The sequence below is a fragment of the Cricetulus griseus genome, chromosome 7, assembly GCF_003668045.3.
Source record: "Cricetulus griseus strain 17A/GY chromosome 7, alternate assembly CriGri-PICRH-1.0, whole genome shotgun sequence".
NCBI lineage: Eukaryota > Metazoa > Chordata > Mammalia > Rodentia > Cricetidae > Cricetulus > Cricetulus griseus.
Genome location: NC_048600.1, coordinates 127927494 through 127946001, shown reverse-complemented (window position 1 = coordinate 127946001; position 18508 = coordinate 127927494). Strand labels below are relative to the sequence as shown.

Genomic DNA, 18508 nt, shown 5'->3' with positions numbered 1-18508 from the left:
AAGGGGTCCGGGGAAAGAGCTAGAACGAACGCGCTTGGAACCAGCTAGAACTCTGCCATCCTTGGCACACCTCTCGGCACGACGCCATTCCAAGGGAGGTCCTAGACACCAAACTGGTTTATGGTTCGCGTTCAGAGGCGGGCGATGAAAGAAGACGAACCGTCGGGGCGACAGGGCCAATAGCTAAGGGCCAGCCAGCTCCGTGGGAGGCTGAGGAGCAGGCCTGGAAGCTTCGGGATTTCGTTCTGAGCCAGGGAGGGAGGTCTAGGTAGCCCCCACATTATACATATTTTTTAAGCAACCATCCATCCAGGTTTCTGGATTCTTTCAGGCCTGGGCACCCTCTTTGGGCTGTGGGGACCCTTGAACCCGAGGGTGAAGTAGAGAGGAGGAGGTGGGCGCAGAGCCAGAGTTGGGGAGCCTGATACAGGGGAGACAGCCTCGGGCCGCCTCGCTCACTCTCCCCTTCTTTCCAGCCCTTGTAGCCCCGGCTCATGAACCCAACTTTGGAGCAGTGAGTGTGAGCGGTCAGCTGTCCCGGGCCCTGAGGCGGGGGGGTGGGGGGGCGTTGTCCCAGCTCTAGCTCGGGAGCCCTACCTGAGGTCTGCAAAGCCATCGTGCGGACTCCCCACGCCTGAATTGCTGCGCGTATCTCCCGTCCAGGTGAGGCCCGTGGAGCCCCGGGGCAGATGCTCGACGCCCTTTAATCCCCCCACCCCCCTCCCCCGCGAGACTGCGCAGCCGCCGCTCGGGCTCCAAGCCCCATCGATTTTTCTGTTGACTTTGGGAATCTCATTAATCCCTCGTTAATTACTCCGCCGGGGGTTCGGGCACAGCCAATGGCCAGGCGGCTGGGCGTGGGGGCGTGGCAGGAGGCGGGGCGGACGCCGCCTGCAGGGTCTGAGTCCCCAAAGTATATTGGGGTGCTTCCTTCTCAGCCTCGCACCGGGAGCTTGCTGTCTTCAGCTACACTTGCCTGTGGCGTCTGAGCTACGAATGGGACGCCCTTCTCTCCCGGTGCAGGTCGCCTCTTTTCCACACCCTACCTCGCTGACCCAGCTCCAAAGCGGCCTCTCGGGACGCTCTGCCTTAACGTCAAACCTCAAGTTGGGGTAGAAGAGACCCAAGGCAGGAGATTGGATTAGAAGGCGCGGAGGGAGGGGCTGGGGGGGAGTCTTTAGGGCCTTCTCTGGTCCTCCCCTTCTCCTCCCCCCCCCCTCTCTCCGCCTCACATTCCCACCACGCCCAGGCTCAGCCTCAAAGACCTGTGGACCTCACGCTGATGAGGTCCCCTGAGGTCTCCAGTGTTCTCGGTGTCTCTGCTCTCACACTGTTCTCCCCAATGCCACCACTTCCAGCACAGTCCTCATCCTAATCCAGGCCTTGCTCTCCCCCCCTTCTGGCTGTGAGGTCTGCATTCCAGTCTCTGACTCTCACAAAAGGGCCGGTGCTGGTGAGATGGCTCAATGGGTAACAGCTCAGTGGGACCTGGGTTCCATCCCTAGGACCTATATAAGGTGGAGGGAGAGAACTGATTCTGCCAATTGTCCTCTGACCTCCGCTGGTACACACAGCTCAGCAGGTGAACACACACACATATATTGAGAAATTAAAACATAATAAAAATTTAAAATAAACAAACTGAGTTGTGCACATTTGTAATCACAGTACTTGGGTGGGGAGGTACAACACTCCCGAGTTAAAGGTCATCCTTGGCTACACAGGGAGTTAGAGGCCAGCTGGACTTCATGAATCCCTGTCTCAAAACAAACAAACAAACAACAACAACAACTAAAACCTACTGCACCACACTGTAATAGAAACCAACTCTAGCCCTCTAGCCCTCTACCTTTCTGTTTTCCTCCCTCCTCCCTCCATCTCTGTACACAGCTGTGGCCGATCGGAAGTCTTGTGGCTTTGGAGGGGTGCCTAAAGGACCCCAAGCAGAGTGAGTAATGGAAACCCCCTGGGGGAAACTTCTCTTAAGCTGGAACCACCTCTTATAGATATACAACGAACTCATGTTCCCGGTGTTCCTGAGATGTTGAAGGGAAAACGTCTGCAGCTCAGGGTTAATGGGTTCAGGTTCAGATGGACTGGAGGATTGCTTCCTGCAGTTGTATAGCACAGGAGGGAACAATGGGTGGCAACAATTCATTGTGTATTTCACAACAGCAAATCCAACACACGTACACAATGAAAGCTCCCAACACACGTACACAATGTTCTCCGTCTGAGGTAACCAATAAGCCAGTACAGGGATCCGATCCTGACACACTGTACTCTGAAATGGCACACTAACAATGACTACATTTCAATCAAAAATGTTAATAACAACAACAAAACCTCTATTGCTCTTGAGAAAGAAGTTTGAGGGCTGGGGAGATAGCTCAGTCAGCAAGTGTCACATAAGTGTGAAGACCTGATTTGGCTCCCCAACACCACATGTTGGGTGTAGGTGCACATTTGTAGCAATAGGGCCAGGAGAACACTTAGATTAGAAGGGCCAGGAGGATCTCTAGAACCTAGTGACCAGGTAGCTGTGATTGGTGAACTCCCCTCAAAAAACCCTGTCCTACGTGATCTGATAGCATACAGGCAGGCAAATCCATGCTGGCTCATGGGTTAAAGCACTTGTGCACATTCACATAAATGGTAAACACCCTGTAGCTGTGGTGACTTGTTTGTCCTTCCAGCCTTGGATAGCCCAGGGTTAATAGGCTGCCAAGACTAGCCCTATACTAAGTGAGCTCAAAGAATAAGATGAAAGTGAAAAGGTGGGCGATTCCTGACACCAACGTCAGGCCTCCACATGTCCTCACACACACACTCGTGCACACACACACACCTGTACACACACCCTCACACACCTGTACACACACACCCTTACACACCTGTACACACACACACCCTCACACACCTGTACACACACACCCTCACACACCTGTACACACACACCCTCACACACATGTACACACACACACCCTCACACACCTGTACACACACACCCTCACACACCTGTACACACACACCCTCACACACATGTACACACACACCCTCACACACCTGTACACACACACCCTCACACACCTGTACACACACACCCTCACACACCTGTACACACACACACCCCTCACACACCTGTACACACACACACCCTCACACACCTGTACACACACACCCTCACACACCTGTACACACACACCCTCACACACCTGTACACACACACACCCTCACACACCTGTACACACACACCCTCGCACACCTGTACACACAAATCCTCACACACCTGTACATACACACACACACACACACACACGCCCTCACACACATGTACACACATACCCTCACACACCTGTACATACACACTCTCACACACCTGTACACACACACCCTCACACACCTGTACACACACACCCTCACACACATGTACACACACACCCTCACACACATGTACACACACATACACACACACACACACACAGATAAAAAGGCTCTGGCTCTTTCTATCTGTGAACCTCACTTTCCTTCCTTATAAAGCATGGACATTAAGTTAAGTCAATCCTCCCTAACTTCCCCTGTGTCATAGAAAGACAATCACATTCGTGGTCATTGTGTTGGTCCCTCCCAGTCACCCTGTCATCCACTGTCCAGAAAGTCTGCATCTTGGACTCAGCTGGGCTCACCCACCGAAAGGTGGATGTCAGAAAACCTTGAATTTTTCCATCTCAGACCCGGGTTCCTCTCCTGTGATTGTCACAGGCAAGGCAGCTGAGACAAGGAGCTGGGGCAAAAGTGCGTTGAAGGTTTATTGATTCTTAGCTCCAGACAGTGCACAGGCCTCACGGCTGGGATTAGAGATAGAGCCAGAGAAGGTATTTCCAGATCCTGTCTGGTCCTAGGGTATGCTGCTGGGAGTCATTTCCCTGCCTCAGTCTCCCCAGGCTCCAGGGTCACGCAGGAGTAGATGGGTGGGTACGTCTTGATTTTGATTTAAAAATTCATCCTGGAAAAATAAACTTTGGTGAAAATTCCAGTCTGGGGCAGGCAGGGAGTGAGTGCCAGCCTGATTCACCCCCCGAGGTGTGGGGTCCCTCTGTCTTGTCTCTGTGGAGCTTCAGGACAGCACATAGACCTCCAGCAGACTGGAGACAGCGTGCATTCGGTAGAAGATGCCGAAAGGCAGGCAGATGTTGACGATGGCCGCCCAGAGGGAGTAACCATAAAAGTCCACCTCCACGGTATTGCTGAAGTGCGGGCGGGCGCCGAAGGCAGGCATGATCCACAGCTGTGGGGAGAGGGGCATCAGGAGCCTGCTTGTGACATCTGCCGGCTGTGTTGGGCATGAAGGAAAGGGATCCCAGCCTTCTAGTTTGGTGGCCATCGGGACTGTGACCCTCCAGCGTTGAGAGCCTGGGTGGGGAGCTGAGGAGGTTTGTCTGACTAAACTGGCCCACCCCTAGGCTGGGGACCCTCTTGAAGTCACTCCTCCCACCCTTGGGCTCCCTATCAGATGGAAGTTTCAATAGGTGATGTAAGGCATTGATCCAAATAGCAGAAGGGGCGCGGGGAGCAGGGTGCTTGAAAACTTACTGGTGCTGCGATCACTTAAGTCTAGGGTGATGGGGTGGGGGTGGGGGTGGGGGTGGGGTTCAAAACTCAGCCAGGAGGCCACCCCACTCTAGCCCTCCAGGGGCTCCACCCCTCTGTCTCACATCTCCTCCTTGTCCCTTCCATAAATGAGAGGAGTCCAAGGCTAGCCCCCCGCTGCACCTCCAGACAGGAACTCAGACCTTCCTTATGGGTGTGGGATATGGGACAAAGGACCAAGTCTTCAAGGCCAGCCTAACCCCTATGCCAATTAACTCCATTCTCGGGGGACATCACAGCCGATCCCGAGTCTGCTTCTGGCGAAGAAAATGAGCGATGGGAGGACGCTGCTAAAAGTGATTGGAACTCAGGTACTTGGAGCCAGAGCAGCCTCCTGGAAGGTAGCTCTCAACCTCCAGGCCAGGCTGAAGTGGGGGAGGGGCAAAGGCAGAGAGGCCATATACCAAAGTGACCCCAGACACAGTGAGGTTTTGAGCCTTATTGCTTCTCCTGGTAAGGTCAGAGCTTGAAGACTGATTTATTTTTCTTTAAAGCAAAGTTGACTACTAGAAGTCTGCATGGGGGGGGGGGGTGTTTATATCCTGAGTTCCCAGACTCAGGATATGATTGCATTAGGGTGTTTCTATCTTAGGGATATTCCACTGTAGGATATAGTCAAAATGACTGTTTTTGTATTGAGTCAGATTTCATTAGATTTTTTTTTTTTTTGGCTTGAGATGCACAGCTATCATTTGATGTAAGTGGGGGATTGGTTAAAGAACTGGCCCTGGAAGCAATATTTTAGGGAACCAGCGCACAAGGATGTTCAAGTCCCTTATATAAAATGACTTAATGCATCCTCTTATATACTTCTAATTACTGTGTTCAATATATATATATATATATATATATGTTATGGAAGTAGTTTGTACTTTGTTTTGTTTAGGGAATAATGGCAAGGAAAAGATATGTTCAATAGGATCAGATGTTTTCCCTAATATTTTCCATCTAAGGGTTCAGCAAATCCTGGGGCTTGGGACCTGCAGACCCAGAGGCTGACTGTCCCCGTAGGTGCACGTTTTTGTATTAGATACTTCTGTGTTGGGGATTGTGTCTACACTGGGGCTGGCTATGCTGGGTGGAGTTATGCTAGGAATGTTTCTCTTTGGGGGTTCTGTCTTAGTATGAGGGCTGCTACTTTGAGGTATTTCCTTCCAGAGAACATATTTGTTCTCTCTCACTCTTTATAGCTGACTTTGCCAAGTCACAGAGGTGGGGGGCAGCTGTTGTATACACCCCTCTTCCCAGCCAGCCCTCTGCTGCATACTGTCAACAGCCTGGTCACACTTACGCTGATCTCTGCGACTTCCTGAGGCTGCTCCAATTATTCTGAGACACAAGCGGGTCACAAGACCCTGGGAGCAGTCACACCTCCCACTGGGGGTGACGCCCTTCACCCTGCAGCTCTCAGCTCCCTCTCACTTCCACCCAGCCTCCACATCAGCCTTCCCTGGGACCCTTCCATTAGCTGCCCACATGCAAGAGGGATGGGATTGCACACTCCCTGTGTGTCCTCAAACGCTATTTGCCTAAAGGCTGCAGCTGCCCTTCTCCGAACCTACCCCTATATTAAATTCTAGAATGCGCCTTTGGCAAGACAGAGACAGCAATCCTTCCCCAATCTAGCGGGCATCCCCACCACACTCACCCTCCCATCCCTGAAGCTACTCACGATGACATTGCAGAGTAGGAGAAACAGAGAGATGTCTTTTAGGCACCGACGTCGCCAATGGCACCTGGGAGCTGAGATGATGGCCACCGCTTCCTGAGGACTTTCTGGGTTGGAGCTGACCAGCCTGGGGGTGGGCGGGCAGGAAGGCAAGGTATGGATGGCATCCAGGTTGGCAAAGGTGATGCCTTGACAGGGCTCCTTGGGGGGCATTTCACAAGGCTCAGCCCCAGGCGGTCCCCTATGCAGGCTTTCAATGATGAACACATTCTGGAAGGTATGCTGGGCAATCAGGAGCAGGGCATGTGACAGATTGAGTGCCCCCAGCAGGTCCCTGGGTGAGCCCACCACCACAGCCACGATGGAGTAGTAGGAGATAGCATACTGGCCCAGGGCAGCGCCCATTAGCAGGGCTACATCCAGGGTACGTGTTGGGTTCTTATGGTGGTCCATCGCCCGCTGATCGAAACGATAGATGACCGAGCCACTCAGGCTGACCAAAGTCATGAGTCCCAGACAGACGATGTTGAAACTGTAGTAGGTGACCAGGGCCTTCTGGGTGTGGTCTCTCTCTCCACTCACCTGGACCTCGTAGAGGATGAAGACAGCCAGGCCCACAACAAAGAGTAGCAGGCCCAAGATTGGACCAGCAAAAAAGGTCTCCCGGAAGAGGCTGACCCTGGATGGTGTGTGGCCGTGGCCATGGGTGGGGGCAAGCAGCCTGCCCACATTCTTCCACATGACATAGAGCATGGTGGAAGCAAAGAGGCTGTACTCGATGTTGAAGGGGTACAGGTAGAAGTAGCCTTGCTGGAAGATCTGGCAGATGGCTGTGCTGCACGGGCACGGGTCTCCTCCAGCGGTGCCGCCTGCACGCTCCGCTGTGGAGAGAAGGAGAGAGGGTGGGTTGGGCTCTACCCTCCTCTTCTAGTTTGTGACAAGTGAGAACAGAGGTTTTATCTGGCAGTTACCACTGCAGTCCAAAGGACTTCACAGGGTCTGGCATCTTCCTTCATTCCATAATGATTAATGGTGCCGTACACTACAGGACAGATCAGTGCCAAAAATAAAATAGTAAAAATCTGGGGCTTGGGCTGGAGAGATGGCACTGATTGTTCTTCCAAAGAACCTGGGTTCAATTCCCAGCACCCAAACGGCAGCTAACAATGGTCTGGAACTCCAAAATCTGGCGCACTCACACACACATACATGCAAGCAAACAGCCAGTGCAAATAAATAAAAGCAGTTTATAAAGCACTTGGGATGCAGGCATGAGAACCCGAATTTGACTCCGTGGTACCCATGGAAAAAGCTTGGCATGGTGGTACATGATCCCCGTGCTTGGGAGGGCATTCCTGAAGCTTGCTGACCAACCATTTTAGCTGAAGCTGTGAGGTCCAGGCTTAGTGAGATAGCTTGCCTCAAAAGTAAGGTGGAGGGCCAGTCTGAAGGCTCGGCAGGTAAAAATGTGCTTGCCACCAATTACCACCAAGCCTGGTGATTCCCAGAAACCATATGGTGGAACGAGAGCCCCAACTCTTAAAAGTTGTTTTATGATCTCTGTATGACTACACGCGTGCGCGTGCGAACACACACACACACACACACACACACACACACACACACACACCATAAATACATAAATACCTGTAAAAAAAAAAGAAAAGAAAAGGAATTGAGGAACTACTTATCATTGACCTCTGGCTTGAAACATGCACACACACACATGCTCACACACAGGAACACACACACACTCAAACACACACAAAAAATGAGAACTTTCTCCAGTCCCTCCCAACCCATGAGGACCTTTTGCTCCCTGAGTTAGGCAGGCTCTGGTCCCCGACCCTCTCCCCAGGTCAGCTCCCTGCGGCTCCCCCCACATTTGACCCCTCAGAGCCCCAGCTGCTGTGTCCAGACCCCCACCACGATTCCCTTCACTTCAGTTTGTGCCACACAGAGGGGACTTCAGAATGTGTTGTCCACAGGGGTGGGGATGAGGGGAAGGGGGGTTCAGAATATGCTGTCCAGGATGCCTGGGCCTCAGCAAATGGCTCTTTTGGCCCCAGAGCTAACCAGCTGGATTTGTGAATGAAGAAGCTGAGGGCCAGTGAGGTCTGGGGATTGTCATGGATGAGCCAAGGAAAAAGGCAGGACTCCTGCTGCAGCCTCTCCTGCTCCAGAGGTCATCTGTTAGGTGACTGCCTGCCTGGGGCTGTGTGCTCCACCATCAAGATTCCCGTATACAACACGAGGCTCTTGTCAGTCCTTTCATACTACGGTCTCTTTGCAGGCCAAGGCCATGCTTCCAATTTCTGAATTGGACAAAAGGGGTTGTGGGTATATGTGGGAGTCTTAGTCATCTGGTTTGGCCCTGGACAGAGAAGTCCAGGGATCTAGAACCAGTGGACTGTGAAGAATGGTCTTTCTCTGGATAACTCACTGGCTAACAACAAAGGTGATTTGAACACTTCCGTTTTAGGCTCTGTGACCTTGGGCAACTATTGAATCTCCCTGTGCTTAGTTTCTGCTTCTATAAAGTGGGAAATTGATAATATTTATCTCCAAAGGGAAGTTGTTAAACAGAACATTTGAGGCATTTTGCTTCAAGCAAAGCAGTCATATGTCCAAGTGATGCCACTACATGAGGGGGCGGGGCATTTCATTTCTTGCTTCCCCCCCCCCCCCCAGTCTGGAAAGGCTGAACCACTCTGTCTCCCTTCCCTTTCCTTCTCATCATCACTCTTGCCCTTCCTTCAGGAAGCTTGGGCTCCTTCTTGGTGGAATGGAGATCAGGACAGTATGGCCAGGACTGTACCCACAAGGAAGAGGAAATACACTATATATTCTTGTTCCTTGTTGTCTCTACCCACACTTCTGAGGGAGCGCCCAGATTCTGCCTTTACCACCATGCCCTGGCAAAGGCATGGTTGACTGACTGTGAATACGCAAAGCACCCATCCAGAGCCTGGCGGCCACAGGGCCAGTGCTAACAGGGAACTTACGGTCAGGGGCGAGGCGGGTGTGGCTGGTGTTGCCATGAGAGCCGCTGTAGGAGTGAGCCTGGTGCACAGACTCGTCCACGACGGCTGCCATCCAGATGGCCAGGTTGGTGGTGAGGGTGAACATGAGCCCACACCTGTTTCAGAGTGATGGATGAGGCGAATAAAAGGCTCGTGAGTCTTGGACTCACTATGGGTCCCTGGCAGAGCAAGGCAGGGGCGGGAGCCCTCCTGAGAAATGGGGTTATGAAATGAGGATGTAGAAGGGCCCCTGTGAACAGGGCACTTGAATTTGGAAGCAAGACTCAGAGTGGTGGGATGCCAGACGAGAGAGGGCCGGTGGGTGTCCTGAGGCTCAGGCCCCACTAGGGGACAGGGCACAGTCCAGGCAGTGGAGAGTAAGGACAAAGAGGAAGAGGTGGCTGAAACCCCACCCAGGACTTAAAAGAAGCCACACCCAGGATGAGAAGCTTCCTCTCTCACGCCAGGTGAGCCCTTGGCCCACAGACGCCGAGCTGTGGTTCTTACCGGGTCAGGTCCAGGTGGGTGTGGATGCAGTCTTTAGCAGAGACCCAGAGAAAGTAAGTCTACACAGAGAGAGGGACAGGCTCAGCCCCATGTATGTGGGCTAATCTCCAGAGCCCAGTGGCCACCCACACCCAATATGACCCAAGAATCCTTAGACTAATCAGGTTTATTTTGGAGTTACAAGAGAGAAGGAATAACTTCTCTTTCTACTCTATACTTCAGCTTGCTAAAAAGAAAATAGTGCCAGGCCATGGTGGCACACACCTTTAATCCCAGCACTTGGGAGGCAGAGGCAGGAGGATCTCTGTGAGTTCAAGGCCAGCCTGGTCTACAAGAGCTAGTTCCAGGACAGCCTCCAATGGTTTCAAGAAACCCTGTCTTGAGACCCTCCCCCCAAAAAACAGTGGTTCTGTTCCTTAAAGATTAGGGAAATGTCAACTGTAAGACATTTTAATTCGATAAGATTTGTGGGGGGGCAGGATTGATAAAGGGGCGAGTGAAGTCTTGGCTACCAAGTGATGTATTTCTGGGAGAAGGTCAGGCTTAGACTAGATCTTGCTCAGGATCTCAAGGTTTAAAAAGGTCTTTGGGGTTTACTGTTGTTGAGACATGGTCTCTCTATGCAGCTCTGGTTGACCTGGAACTCTATGTGTAGACTAGGCTGACCTCAAACTCACAAGTATCTGTCTGCCTCTGCTTCCTGAGGGCTAGCATTGGACTCATTATGTAGCAGAGAGTGACCTTGAACTCCTGGCTGTCCTGTAGGCACTTCTGGCTCTTTGTGCACATCCCCTGCTACCTTTTTCCTTTGTGGATCTGAGCGGCGGTGCCCTTGCCTGAATCCCTGCCACTGAATCCCTGCCACGGGACCTAGTGATGTGGGGGCATTTCTGTTTCCATTTTTCCTGAGCCTTCTTCAAACTTATGAAATGTAAAAGGCTAAAGCTACATTAAGTGTCACAGCCACATGCGTGTGGCACCGTGGACATCTCTGTGGCAGGGGATGCTTCAAAGCATGGCACCATCCACTGGTCATCTTGCTTGTACTGCAAAGTGAGCAGTCACTCCTCAACTTGCTCAGCTCTTTCAAAATGGCCTTTATGCAACACATTAAAATGAAAAACTTGCGAGCCAGGTGTGACACACTGCTGAAATTCCTGAACTTGGGAGGTGAGAAGAGGAGTTCAAGGCCAGTCTGGGCTGCATGAAGTGAGTCACAAGAGGAAAAAGACAAGAAATTAATTTGAACTTGTCTGGAAAAAAAATCAGAGTTACGGGATGCCCTGCCTCCTAAACAAATATCAAACATGCAGCTATGGCTGAGATCAAACAAGCCATAGCCATGGTCATGGCCACAGCACAACCCTAGGCAGAGACGGTTGCCCGCCATGGCCACCCAAGGTTCTATCAGACAAGGCCAGCTGTCACAACTTGCACCTCCTAGGTGTTGATTACTGGCACCACTGAGGTCAAAATAAAATTGCAGCTCCCCTAAGTAGGAACTCGCATTTAGACACCACTCCATGAGTCAGTGTTTCCTTGTTTATGGGCTCATGTGATCCCTACCTACCACAGTCCGAATCCATTTACTGAATTGCTCAGAGTGGGAGGGGGCAGTATGTGTGGAGTTCAGATCTCCTGAGCTTTTGCCAAGCATCAGGCTCTTCCCTATATGGGGACTTCCTTCTACCCACCTGGACAATGACAAACACAGCTTGGATGATGGGGTGTAGGATCTTGATGGCCGACTGGCACTCAAAGAAACTGGAGTAGTAACCGGTTTTGAAGACATCCATGACAAGGGTGCAGATCCCAAACAGTACCAGCCCACCTGAGAATCAGCCAGTGGAGAAGCAGAGCCTCAGAGAGGCAGGAGAGAGGGCTGGTAGGGTGGAGGATAGGTGAGTGGCGAGTTGGGGAGCGTGTGCAGGGAAAGGGCGGACAGTTGGATGGAAGAATGGATGAGCGGAGAGGTTGGGAGGATGAGCGAATGGGCGGATGGATACATGAATCGCCAACTGTGTGACTGATCAATGAATGAACGGGGGAATGGAAGGCCGAGCGTGTAAGTGAACAGGTGGACGGATGGGTGAGTGGAGAGCTCAGGAGGATGGATGGATGGATGGATGGATGGATGGATGAGTGAGGAGGTGGGGATAGATACGTAGATGACGGGTAGGTGTGTGGATAAACTAGAAGATGAACAGGTGGGTGGAGACGAGGGCATGGTGAGTGGGAAGAGGGTGGGTGTCCCTCATCCCCTCCACGGCACAGACGAGGGGAAAGCCTGGGACAGACCTTGTCATCTGCTATTGTCTTTTACTTTTTTTTGCTCACAGTCAAAGGCTCTGCATGGCCCTCTCTGTCCATTCTTTAGACAAGGCAAAGAAGCTTCCTCCGCCTCTCTCTGTCCTCTAGAGTTTCTCCCCTCCACCCCCCTCACAGCATCCCTCACAGTGAGCTCCCAGCCACATCCCTCTTCCCAGGGAACTGTACACCTGTCTACCCAAAGGTCCTCCAGGAGCCCCGGACTGCAGTTCCCCACTGTGACCGCCCCACTCTTTTCCGTCTCCCAGGGCACCTCGGAGCCAGATGGGGCCAGCATGAGCATCCCGGTAGGGCACAGCATCCCGACAGCGCGCCGTGCGGAGGAGGTAGAAGACAATCCACAGCGTTGCCAGCAGCGTCATGGTCGTGAGCAGTGCGAACACGTCGGTGTCATACACAGCCACCTTGTTGAAGGCACCACCGCTGATGAGCGTGCAGGCGAGCAGCAGCACGTTGACAGCCAACAGCACCGACAGCAGGCGGCCACCCTTTTTCCACACCTCGCGGGGGCTGGCTCGTGGCCCCGGCAGGCTCTCCTTGGGGTGCTGGACCAGTTCCTCCGACATGGTGGGGGCGACTGGAGGAGGTTGAAGGGATCACTGTGGGGTTGGGGTGGGGGGGGACAGGATTCCAAGTCAACCCGGCGGGCTCTCCTTTCCTCCTAAGTGATCCCTGGATTTGGGGACCCTGGAATGTGGGGACTATGGATGCTAGACCAAGCCCTGGGGAAAAAGAAGAGAAAAACTGAACTCTCCCACCTGGACCGGGGATATTGAACAGAAAGGAATGGCACTAGGCCGGATCCCACACAAAGTCCCACTCCCCAAATCTGACAGTACCCTGGACAGGGGCACGCACCTGGCTGCACCGGGAGCCGACACCAAGTTGGGGGTTAAGGGGCAGCGGGCGTCTCCTCTCTCCCACGCCGGGCTGGACCAGTGCTTTATACCGGAGAGGGCAGAGTGATTTACAGCCACAAGAGCTCGGCTCCATAAACCTCTCAGTACCACTCACATGATCCATCTTTTCTCCGAGCTGAATTTAGGGAAGCCAGATAAGGTGAGATTTATATTTACCTGTTAAGATCCCCTCACCCTGTCGCGTTGGTGCGCCCAGGGTTCAGGCGCGGCCCCATACTGCGGTACCTTAGAGGGTCCTCCTCTCCGAATGCTCACCGCAGCCTGGTACTAAGAGATAGCACCCGCCCAAAGCCTGCAGAGCTGACCCCCACCCCAGTGACCGTCTGCACCTAGAGGCCGTAGCAGCTCAGGATTCAGCTGTATCTTGGCTCTTGCTTGCTGCCCTGAGATCGGGACAACAGTTCTCCCTTTCCCCACCTGCCCTCAGAGTGATCCAAGTTCGGTCTTCTGTATCCCTTACTACAATGCCGGGAGGGAGATGCTTGTTGGATGCTGCAAAGTCTGGTTCCCACGAGGTGTCCGCAGCCGGCTCGCGATCGTTTGGCGCCCCCTGCTGGAGAGTTGTTGTCCGACTCCACGCGAGTAGGCGATCTCTACAGGGGCTGCTGCGCTCTGCTTACGGACTGTCTTGCAGTGGGTCCTCCTGTTCTTCTAGTCCCACTGTCCTTCGGATCAGAACTACATCTCCAACACCATTTTCCAACCCTTGACCGGTTCCTTTTGACGGGTGAGGAAATCAGGGAATCCAGCGCTCGGAGCTCTGCCGAAGACATACTAACTGTCCCTATACTGGGCCTCAAGGGGCCAGAGTAGCCGCTTTTGGCGCGAGAGAGCTGGACTTCTCTTGAGTCGCCCCTGTGTGCTGAAAAGCAGGGCGTTTAGGACCCAGGGGAAGCTCCTGGGCGGCTCCGGGGCAGTGAGAGATTTCCCCCCTCCCTCCGCTGCTGCGCGGCTCAGATGTCCCGGTAGTCTGTAGTCGTCTGTAGTCGTGGCTCTGGCGCTCCGCATCTTCCATCTGTGGCCGCAGGGGCTGGCAGCACAGGCCCCTGCCCAGCCCCTTCCCTCAAGCCCATGTTTCAGTCCTAAGCCGGCTGCCCTCCCCGTCGGGGACATTTCTCGGGGCCCCTTGCCCGACCCCTCCAACTCGGGGCGCCATGAATGACCAGTATCACCGGGCCGCCAGGGATGGCTACCTGGAGCTCCTCAAGGAGGCCACCCGGAAGGAGCTGAATGCCCCCGACGAGGATGGCATGACCCCCACCCTCTGGGCTGCCTATCATGGCAACCTGGAGTCGCTGCGCCTCATTGTGAGCCGAGGGTGAGTATACTCTCTGCCCAGCCGGCAGGGAACCATAAGAATCCCCGTGTCCCAAGCCTCATGGCATCGCTGGTCCTCCCCCCTGAGATGCCCTCTTCCCATATGGATAGTCCCTAAGGGGAGACACATGTGGAGGGGACATGGGCTGAAGCTTGTGGCACTTGTGAAAACATGTAGGGCTTAGAGGGGGAACTGTGATGGGGGGGCGGTGTCCATGGTTATGGGATGGGGCTGCCGAGAGATTCAAAGGTCAAAGACATTTCTGGGTTGGGGGTACCTGCAAACAAGAATGGAGGGAAGGTGGGCACCAGAGAGAAGGCTGAGAAGTCTCCAAGGGCCTAGAAGAGGGGGCCAGAAAGGAGACTTTCGCTGCCTACTCCCCAACCTAGGAGTCCAAAGGCTGTGACTCCCGTAGGACCTGTCTAACACTGACCTGTGCCTTCTCCCCACTCCACTCCTGAGATTTATAGGCGCTGTCCACACTACCAAATGTCACTTAACACTTAACTCCAGTGATTAACTCTCTGGACCCCTCCCCCACTGCAGGACCCAGTAGTGGGAAGCCATGGTGTGCAGAGAGGGCATCTTCTTGCGTCCTCCCTCTGGAGTTGTCCTGGGAGGGAGGGTGGGCACAGAGTCCACCTGGAGGGGTCACTGAAATGGGCTGGGGGAAGAGGATGAAACCACCTTACTGGAAATAGCCTAACATCAACAGTTTGGTAAGGCTGGCCTTGGTACTGGTGTGCCTGGACAGGAAAAAGGGTGCCCCAAGAGGGTTCATGTCAATGTCTCAGGTTCTAGGGGTCAAGGGCAGTGGCTGTGGCAGAGATTACATTGACCCTGGTATTTGGAGTGCCTGAATATGTGGGGGAAAGGTTTCACTCTCCCCACCACAGCCCCTTGGGTCTAGCAGTAGGTGGGAACAGTCTGGGATCAGACAGCTGAGGCAGTTACAGGCCAAGACTCTCCAGGAGGGCACACAGTGGTACTATTTCCCCCCCTCCCCCCGCAGCATCCATCAGAGAGACTCATGGGAGTCTCGTACAGGGGGTCTGAAGGGAAAGAGGGCTTGTCTTTGGCCCTCCAAAGCCCTCAAGTCCTACAGAAGCAAGGACTTGTGCTTGATGAGGGAGGGCCTGTTGCTGAGCAACACTTCCCCACAGTACCCTTCAGGACAATCAGAGGGGAAGCTGAAGTCGGGTGGGAGTGGGGGGTGTGCTGGGAAGTGCTGAGATAAGGGAGTGATTCGTTCCACAGCTCTGGGCTGGCCTTGTGGCCTCATTAGTGCGGGGCAGGGCCCTGTGCTAAGGCCAGACACACACACACACACACACACACACACACACACACACACACACACAGAAAGAGAGAGAGAGAGGCAAGATCGTTAGAGAAGTCAGCAGGAGCTGGGCTATGGGCCCGAGCCCGACCAGGAGGGCATTAGAGAGGGCTGCTGGAGGGGGGCAGGCCACCGGCTTCAAAAGGCGACCTGAACTAGGGAGAGCAGCACAGCCAGGTCGCCAACCCTCTTCCTCTCCAGTTCTGGCTGTCCCCACAGTCCCCTTCTGGCTCAGGCCAAGACCCGACACCTGCTCTAATACTGGCGTTGCCAGGCCTGGCCCCGCTCCCTGCAGACATAGCGGTGCCCACTGCATGCCAGCACGCACCGTCTCACGCTCTTCCAGGCTTCAGCCCAGCACTCACTACCCTCTAGTCCTCCTGCACAGTGACCCTGTAACATGTGGCTTCACAATCCACCTCACTCGCCTAGAGACCCAGACTCAGCCCTGGCCCACCGCCTCTCTGGGCCAGCTCCCCACAGGGCCCATGAATAATTCACACCTTTCTTTCAGCGCATCAAATATTTATCCCCTGAGATTCCCAGCCTTCAGTTCTCTAGGGGAAGGCCCGCCCCATCCCGCCTCCTGGGTGGCCCCGCCCCCTTGTGGGTTGGACCATCCCCCACACCCCTGCGCAGTGCTCTCAATCCTGACGCATCTGTCGGCTCATCTCCTGGGAGTCGAGGTCTCAGCCCCATGGGTTTCTTTAGGACAGTGGTCCTCAACCTTCCTAATGCTGCGACCCTTTCATACAGTTCCTTGTGTTGTGGTGACCCCCAACCATAAACTTACTTCGTTGCTACTTCATAACTGTTATTTTGCTGCTGTTAAGAATTGCAAGGGCAATATCTGATATTCAGGGCATCTGATATGTGACCCTGCTGGGATCGCCGCCCACATTTTGGGAACTATTGCTTTAGGGGATGCGCTGTTGCAGGTCCAGGGAACTCACAATGTCTCTGGACTTCCTTTTTTTCTTTCTTTTTTTTTTTTTTCTGGTGTTTCCCCAACCCAGATTCCTTGTACCTCCACAGTCTGGTTTGTTAAAAGGACTCATCCTTCCTCTCCACGTATTGTCCCTACAGGGGTGACCCGGATAAGTGTGACATCTGGGGAAACACACCCTTGCATCTGGCAGCTTCCAACGGCCACCTGCACTGTCTGTCCTTCCTTGTGTCCTTCGGGGCCAACATCTGGTGCCTGGACAATGACTACCACACGCCACTGGACATGGCCGCTATGAAGGGCCACATGGAGTGCGTACGCTATCTGGACTCCATCGCAGCCAAGCAAAGCAGCCTCAACCCCAAGCTGGTGGGCAAACTGAAGGACAAGGCCTTCCGCGAGGCGGAGCGGCGCATCCGCGAGTGCGCCAAGATGCAGCGCAAGCACCACGAGCGCATGGAGCGGCGCTACCGGCGAGAGCTGGCCGAGCGCTCCGACACGCTCAGTTTCTCCAGCCTCACGTCCAGCACCCTGAGCCGCCGGCTGCAGCACCTGACGCTGGGCAGCCAGCTGCCCTACTCGCAGGCCACGCTGCACGGCACGGCCAAGGGCAAGGCCAAGATCCAGAAGAAGCTGGAGAGGCGCAAGCAGGGGGGCGAGGGCACCTTCAAGGTCTCTGAGGACGGACGCAAAAGCGTCCGATCGCTCTCGGGCCTGCAGCTAGGCAGCGATGTGATGTTTGTGCGCCAGGGCACCTACGCCAACCCCAAAGAGTGGGGCCGTGCCCCACTCAGGGACATGTTCCTCTCGGATGAGGACAGCGTCTCCCGTGCCACGCTGGCTGCCGAGCCTGCCCACTCGGAGGTCAGCACAGACTCAGGTCACGACTCCTTGTTTACTCGCCCCGGCCTGGGAACCATGGTGTTTCGAAGGAACTATTTGAGCAGCGGGCTGCACGGGCTGGGCCGCGAGGACGGGGGCTTGGATGGGGCAGGGTCGCCGCGGGGTCGGCTGCAGAGTTCCCCAAGCTTGGACGATGACAGCCTGGGCAGTGCCAACAGTTTGCAGGACCGCAGTTGCGGAGAGGAGTTGCCTTGGGATGAGCTAGACTTGGGCTTGGATGAGGACCTGGAGCCCGAGACCAGTCCCTTGGAGACCTTCCTGGCCTCACTGTACTTGGAGGACTTTGCCTCCCTCCTGCGGCAGGAGAAAATTGACCTGGAGGCCCTGATGCTGTGCTCTGACCTCGACCTCCGCAGCATCAGCGTGCCTCTGGGGCCTCGGAAGAAGATTCTGGGGGCCGTAAGGAGGCGCAGGCAGGCGCTGGAGCGCCCGCCGGCCCTGGAGGACACAGAGCTGTGAGTGTCAATATGGGGGAGGGGTTCTCCCTTTTCAGTAACGGAGCGGACTAAGCACCTTACTCCATAAAAATCAAAGCAGTAATCAACTACAAGATGTCCATTACCACCAGCTCAGAAAAAACAAACAAACAACCCGCCAGATTAGTAATTGGAGGTTTTCGTATCATAGTCGATACTCAGTTCTGGGGTAATCTAAATGGAGGAAGCTGAGCCTTTTAGTAAGGGTAGGATTCTTTTAGAGTAACCGTGGCTTGAACTTGTGTAGCTGAGAAGGACCTTGAATTTCTGATTCCCCTTTCCAAGTGTTGGTGTCTGAACCCAGGGCTTTGCCCATGCTAGGCAACCACTCTTTACCGGCTGAGCTATATGCCCAGCCCCAAAGCTGGCATGGTTTTGAGCCCTGACACATTCCAGGTGCTTGAGCAAATGCTTTTGTTGAATCCGGAG

The 18508-nt window shown here is 54.1% G+C and overlaps 2 protein-coding genes across 2 annotated transcripts; one reads left to right on the top strand and one right to left on the bottom strand.

Moving 5' to 3' along the window:
• Window positions 1–4117: 4117 nt before the first annotated feature.
• On the bottom strand, window positions 4118–12743 carry Otop2 (otopetrin 2). Its single transcript, XM_027425728.2, has 6 exons — window positions 12431–12743; window positions 11544–11680; window positions 9850–9908; window positions 9325–9458; window positions 6323–7200; window positions 4118–4288 (listed from the first exon to the last, which is right to left on the bottom strand). Exons 1-6 carry the CDS (start codon window positions 12741–12743, stop codon window positions 4118–4120), a joined length of 1692 nt encoding a protein of 563 aa, XP_027281529.1.
• A 1508-nt stretch (window positions 12744–14251) lies between these two features.
• On the top strand, window positions 14252–18062 carry Ush1g (USH1 protein network component sans). The gene is made up of 2 exons (XM_027425727.2): window positions 14252–14415; window positions 16841–18062. The coding sequence occupies exons 1-2, from the start codon at window positions 14252–14254 to the stop codon at window positions 18060–18062; spliced, it is 1386 nt and encodes a 461-aa protein (XP_027281528.1).
• Window positions 18063–18508: the final 446 nt, after the last annotated feature.